Below are 7,500 nucleotides of genomic sequence, written 5' to 3'. Positions count from 1 at the left end.
TCAGGCACAAGCAGGTCAGTCTGCACATATGTTGACCTGGGAGATCGGAAATATCTCCACCCTTTGCCCACCAGGCGCTGTTACCGAGATTCGAACCCAGGACCCTCAGATTGAAAACCCAACGCTTTAACCACTCGGCTATTGTGGCCCGTCTAGGCTTTGGTTCAAATAGTGAATTATTTTCTATGAAACATCCACAAGACAAAGAGAACTACCACAACAACACCATCTACCTACGACACGCATTCTATTCCCACTGCAATATGATTCAGTTGAGTTTATTTTGAAGTGTCATTTCTTCATCCCCAATACACACAGCAACTCTGTCACATTAATACAATACAATAAAATGCAATACAATAAAATACAATACAACACAATACAATAAAACACAATAAGATATACAATACAATATATCAGTGTCAGTAGCTCAAGGAGGCGTCACTGCGTTCGGTCAAATCCATATACTCTACACCACATCTGCCAAGCAGATGCCTGACCAGCAGCGTAACCCAACGCGCTTAGTCAGGCCTTGAGAAAAATATATAAATATCAATAAATGAATAAATAACGGGAAAAAAAATTAAAAAAAAATAATAGATACAAACATAGAAATACTACTACTACTGCTAATAATAATATTTTAAAAGTTTCACAGATATGAAAGCACGATCAAATACACATAAAGGTACATGAGCACTAACACACATACACACACACACACACACACACACATTACCCTGCACCCTCCTCCACACACTCATTTCTAGGCTACACATCGCAGCTTCCACGACTATAACCTTTTGTTATCTTGTGAATATGTTTCATTTCATTTCTCTTTGCCCTGAGGGCTGGATGTAAAAAAATAAAAAAAAATTTTTAAGGGTATATGCATGCTTATTCCACTTCCCTCAATCAAAAATAAATAAATAAATAAATAAAATAAACCAACAAAATGTTCGTTCGTTCGTTCTTCACTCCCAAACCTCCTCACCCAGCCCTGTTATTTGTGCAGTCTTCACGGGGAAAAAAAACAAAAACAACCAAACAAAACAGCAAAACAACAGCAACAACAAAAAAAACACCGGCGGTCAATATTCATTTGAGGAGCCACCGATCAATATATCTGTGTCCTGTTCCGCATTCGGGCAAAGAACCAGTTATTTGAAACTCGTTTCATGGAACAGGAACTTGTTATTGTTGCATTTTCTCGTCGCTGCTGTTGGTAGCTGTTGTTTTTGTTTTGTTTTGTTTCGTTTTGTTTGTTCGAATTCCGAACGATTTGGTAAAGATTTCAGCCGACTTTTTTTTTTTTTTTTTTTTATCTTATATAATCCGAGTTAGTTTGCAAAAGCACAGCTGTCACTATATTCCTTGTGACCCTGGTTCACTTGGTAACACAGACCTATTCTACTCTATTCTATTCTATACGGTATAAACGCAACTTTTCTTTTGCACTGTTTCAGTTTCAAAGAGGCGTCAAAGCGTGTGGGCTGATCCATATACGGTATACCTACTGATCCTTATACGTTTTTTTCATTATTTGATTTGATTTGATTTTTGTAATACAGAATCGGCCATTTATGATATATCTACTATGGGCTTCCAGCAGCTGTGTGTATGGTGAATGCATCAAAGAAACAAGATATCCCTGAAGTGAAGAATGTATAAATGAATGAATGAATGCATGAATGAATAACCAAATAAGCAAACAAACACAGAAATAAATGAATAGATAAATAAATAAGTGAATGGATGAATAAGATAAATAAATAAGTGAATGGATGAACAAACAAATAAATAAGTAAATGAACAAATAGATAAATCAATCAATCAATCAATCAATCAATCAGACAGAATGCCATCTCTGACTCTCCGATAAGACAGACATGCTTTGTTCTGTCTAGTTCAGAGGTTTGCACCGCTGGGTATGTTCGTTCTTCCAAAACCCACCCAACATCGACACGGATTACTGGACATTTGACGTTATAGACAGATAGAGCAGATATGATAGGACAGGACAGATAGACATATAGCATATAGACAGGGCAGGACGGGATACTTGGGATGGAATAGGACATAACAGATAGATAGAGCAGGACAAATACAATAGGATAGGACAGGACAGATAGACAGACATATAGACAGGGCAGGACGGGATACTTGGGATGGAATAGGACATAACAGATAGATAGAGCAGGACAAGTACGATAGGATAGGACAGGACAGATAGACAGACATATAGACAGGGCAGGACAGGATAGTTGGGATAGAATAGGACATAACAGATAGATAGAGCAGGACAAATACAATAGGATAGGACAGGACAGATAGACAGACATATAGACAGGGCAGGACAGGACAGGATAGTTAGGATAGAACAGGGTAGGACAGATAGACAGATAGATAGACAGGACAGGACAGATAGACAGACATATAGACAGGGCAGGACGGGATACTTGGGATGGAATAGGACATAACAGATAGATAGTGCAGGACAAGTACGATAGGATAGGACAGGACAGATAGACAGACATATAGACAGGGCAGGACGGGATACTTGGGATGGAATAGGACATAACAGATAGATAGTGCAGGACAAGTACGATAGGATAGGACAGGACAGATAGACATATAGCATATAGACAGGGCAGGACGGGATACTTGGGATGGAATAGGACATAACAGATAGATAGAGCAGGACAAATACAATAGGATAGGACAGGACAGATAGACAGACATATAGACAGGGCAGGACAGGACAGGATAGTTAGGATAGAACAGGGTAGGACAGATAGACAGATAGACAGGACAGGACAGGACAGACACAAACAGAGGCAGCAGCAGGGGAAAGTGATAGCACTGTGTCACTCTGTGTGTGTGTGTGTGTGTGTGTGTGTGTGTGTGTGTGTGTGTGTGTGTGTGTGTGTGTGTGTGTGGTGTTCCGCATCACTATGGGGGGTCCACTGGCCTCCACAGAGTGTCCCCGACCTGCAGACAAAAAGCGCTGTCAGCAAGGCGACGGGCAAACCTGTCAACCCCTACTGCCAGGCCCCCCCCCCCAACCCCCTTCCTGGACCCTACACTGTCAGCCTGTCACTCTCATCATACCGCTGGTGGTGACGGTGGTGGTGGACAGGGTGGGTGCTTGGTGACGGCGGTGGTGATGGTAGTGGTGGTGATGGTGGTGGTGACATGCAACCCACCCACCCACCCACCCACACTTTCTTCTCAACTTCATTCCCTCTATCTCTCCTGTTTCTGTCAGACACTCTGAAGTAAGGACAGCACTAGGTGTGAGGGGTGGGGGAGTGGAGGGGGGGGAGAAGGGAAGAAGGGGGAGGGGGTGGTTGAAAAGACGGGGGCGGTGCTCAAGCTGTGGCTGGCCACGCCTCCTTTCTTCTCCCGGGCAGATTTCTGTTTCAGCGTCTTCCCCCTCACAGCCTGCCACTTCTGGCAGAGTACGTGTCAGATCCAATTCCACGGACACTGGGTCACATCTGTCCCAAACTCTGGAGTGAAGCACGCCGCACATGCGCTGCTACCGACGCCAGCGGAGCGTGCGTGCGTGTGTGCGTGCTCACGCACACGCGCGAACACACACACGCATACGCACATGCAAGCATATACTGACACACGCGTGCGTGCACGGATAAAGACTGGAGATGGGAGAACAGAAGCAAGAAAGAAAATGACGCGTTCAAAGAAAGAGACACCACACACACACACACACACACACACACACACACACACATTTACACACACACACACACACACACACACACACACACACACACACACACACATTTACACACACACACACACACACACACACACACACACACACACACATTTGTGTCACTTCCTGCTTAAACTGAAGATCAAATACGCACGTTAAATATTTTGTGATGCATGTCAGCGTTTGGTGGGTTATGAAAACAAGAACATACCCAGTATGCAACCCGCCCCCCGCCGCCCTCCCCCCTCCTCCCGTAAACGGTGTATGGCTGCCAGCATGGCGAGGTGAATAAGCAAACGGTCATACACGTAAAATTTTATATGGCCTGTATGTGTGTGTGACTGAAATCTGATTGAACGACACAGGAAACGAATGACGAGCGCCCAACGGCAGCTGTCAGTCGGCTCTACCCAGGTAGGCAGCCTGTTGTGGAAATGACTCCGTGTTTGTTAAGCGCCTTGAGCTTGGTCTCCGACCGAGGATAGACGCTGTATAAGTATCCATTATATACCCATTCACAACTGGAAGCAATGAGGAAAACAGGAGTGTAAGTGCTTTTCCAAATGACACACTGCAACACCATGCTGAAACGGGGGCCTCGAACCCTGATCACTGGTGAACACTGGGTCACAAGTCCAAAGCTTTAAACCGATTGTGCCGTGGCGGTCTGCATGCTACCAGGAGAAGTCAGTGACAGATCCCAGACACTCCGCTGGTTGGCGGTGACACAGACCAGCTTCTCATCTCCTCTTGCCGCGTTGCCGCACAGTGCAGCCCATACCCAGGACAACTTCAACACAGCCGCCCCTCCTCCACCTCCTCTTCTGTAGTCAGCCTCATCTGACAATATCACATCCCGTGAAGAGAGAGGGAGAGAGAGAGAGAGAGAGAGAGTGGAGACAGGGAATAAGAGATAGATAGAGAGAGGGAGAAGAGATTAGGGTCCTAGGAGGGGAGGGGGAACGAAAAATAGAAAATGAGAGAGGGGGGTAGAGAGAGAAAGAGGAGGGAAAGAGAAAGAGAGAGACATGGAGAGAGGGGGAAGGGAGAGAGATGGAGAGAGAGGGGGGGGAGAGATAGGGGAGAGAGAGAGGGGGGTAGAGAGAGAAAGAGGAGGGAAAGAGAGAGAGACATGGAGAGAGAGGGGGAAGGGAGAGATGGAGAGAGGGGGGGAGAGAGAGAGAGGGGGGATGTAGAGACAAATGTTGACAAATGACAATGGTTTCATTGAGGGTAGAGAGAGGGGCGGGGGAGAGACAGAGAGGGGGGGAGAGACAGAGAGAGAGAGAGAGAGAGAGAGAGAGAGGAGGGCGGAGGAAGAGTGGGGAAGACAGATATGTCGACAAGATAAACAGACTCTCTCCGGCAGAGTTTCAACAGTGAAAGTATCAGATAATTATGTACTATAAGGATCGTTAACGCAGCAATTCCATGCTAAAATACTCTAACATTAATGGTATAAACAAGCAATCAAGCGAAACACTTGAGACAAATTGATTTTAGATATAATGATAGTGATCCTATGAGTGCGCGTGAAGATCTCTAAAATAATTATCATTACACCATTCTCAAATACGGAGCTGAAATAAACTCGTTTGTACACACAAGAGGGACAGAAGACAAATAAAGCAATTATGCAGGAAAGCAGTTTTGAAGACAAGGAAATAAAACTTTCTTTTCATTTCAAATTACATATTAGCATATACATATATGAACAGCTTAAAAACAAGACAAAACTTTAATAGAATTATAGACACTGATGCTAATTATTCTGATGACAAAAGATAAAAATGTGAATGCTTTGGAAACATCGTTTTTATTTTTTATTTTTTCTTAGGAAGAAAAAAGCCTAAGAATATACAAACAAAGAAATCCATTGTTCTGCATAATTGGACTTTCTCGGCAGAGCCAGAATCAGTTTGAAAGAGAGAGAAAAACAACAACATTGGAACGGTAGCAATCTCTCTTTTAAGTTCTGGTGAATCTCTTGCGAACGACTGAAAACATTGAACTGATTGACACAGTCAACCCAGATCAGTATTATTGTGTTTTCCTTTTCTGTTCATTTTCTCTCTTTTTCTTTTTTTCACTTCCGAAACTCACACAGAGCGATGCTTAATAAATAGAACAGAGCATAGAAAAAAGGATGAAGAAAATAAGGATTATAATCCTAAACGCGCATACATAACAACATAGAGATGGATTTCATACAATGACTTCCAAAGATCATGGACAAAGACAAAGGTCCAGGACAAGGACAAAGAACAAAGGTCCAGGACATGAACAAAGATTACATAGGTGCAGGACAAGGGCAGTGTACAAAGGACAAAGGTTCAAGACAATATACGAAGAGACAAAAGCCCTGGACAAGGACAGAGTACAAAGGGAAAAATGTCCAGAACAAGGACAAGAACAAAGGACCAAGGACACTGGACATCCCCTCACCCCCCAGACCCCTCCCCCCCCATGCCCCCCCCCCCCCCCGCCCCCGCCCCCCTCCCCCCGCCTCACCTGCCGGTCTTGGTGATGATCATCTCCGTGCCCAGCTCGTGGAACTTGTCCCACAGCTCCTTCGTCTCCAGACGGCACTGCACCCCGGCCAGCTCCTCGCTGCCCGAGGACGTCATGCCCACCGCCTTCCGCGCCTTCTCCTTCACCCCCACGCCGCCCCCTCCTCCTCCTTTCTCTCCCCCTTCCCCTCCTCCTGCCCCTCGGGGCGTGGCGGACCCGGGGGTGTCGCGCCCTGCTGCTGCTGCTGCTGCTGCTGCCCTCTCGCTCTCCCCCGTCACCCCCTGCATCCCCGACCCCAACCCCCCGGCCCGATCCCTGCTCGGGAGGGTGGACCTACTGGAGGGGGGGTCCAGGGTCCGGAGCAGACTGTCCGAGGAGGAGGAGGAGGAGGAGGAGGGGGTCCGGAGGGCGGGGGGAGGGGAGGAGGGGCTGGTGGCGGCGGAAGGGGGCGGGGAAGTGGCGGAGGGGGGAGGAGGAGGAGGAGGAGGAAGCGGGGAAGAGGAGGAGGATGGGGGGCAGAGGGAGGAGGGAGGGGAGCGGTGGTGGTGGTGGTGGTGGTGGTGGTGGAGGTGGTGAGGGGTGTGGGGGTGGTGGGGGTGGTGGAGGCGGGAACCCACGACCACGACGGCAGCTGCTGTCGGCGGAACGGCCTCGTCGTCGTCGTCGTTGTCGTTGTTGTTGTCGTCGGCGGCAGTGTCCATGTCCACGTCCACGTCCACGTCCACGTCATTGTCAGTGGCCCCCAACGCCACCATCTCCAGGGAGCGGGATCTGCGCCTGCGCCGGGATGTCACGTGACTGCAGGCCGCGCCATCTGCGGGGAGTTGTGAACGAGAATGATAAAACATGAGGTTTCACACCGGTCAGAAGAAACGCACAACAAACAGGAGATACTACCATTGAAGAAAAAAGTCCACAAACAAATGATGATAACAATATATATACAGAGAGAGAGAGAGAGAGAGAGGGAGGGAGGGAGAGACAGAGAGATAAATTCGAGATCGTCTTATATCACTACAGTGAAAAGACGTCAAAAACATTAACATCACGAGTGACGCGGGAGTGAAAAAAAAAACAACCCAAAAACAAACAAAACAAAACCACCACACCATTATACATGATGTACTCAACAAGTTACTTCATGAAATTTGCCTTGAAATGCCATGGAACAATTGATTATTGAGGTAAAACAAACTCTTCTGTCATTAAGAAAGACCACAGGGATGCTTGAAGAAAATATAGACAGACAG

General features: G+C 46.7%; 1 protein-coding gene across 1 annotated transcript in view; it reads right to left on the bottom strand.

Moving 5' to 3' along the window:
- LOC143285653 (uncharacterized) overlaps positions 1-7,500 on the bottom strand; it is a 119,616-nt gene that overhangs the window by 79,638 nt on the left and 32,478 nt on the right. Inside the window, exon 2 of the mRNA XM_076593049.1 lies at positions 6,251-7,064. Coding sequence (XP_076449164.1) covers positions 6,251-7,064 — 814 coding nt within the window. The remainder of the gene's footprint in view (positions 1-6,250; positions 7,065-7,500) is intronic.

Source organism: Babylonia areolata, chromosome 9, assembly GCF_041734735.1.
Source record: "Babylonia areolata isolate BAREFJ2019XMU chromosome 9, ASM4173473v1, whole genome shotgun sequence".
Taxonomy (NCBI): domain Eukaryota; kingdom Metazoa; phylum Mollusca; class Gastropoda; order Neogastropoda; family Buccinidae; genus Babylonia; species Babylonia areolata.
This window is presented reverse-complemented; position numbering and strand designations above follow the sequence as displayed.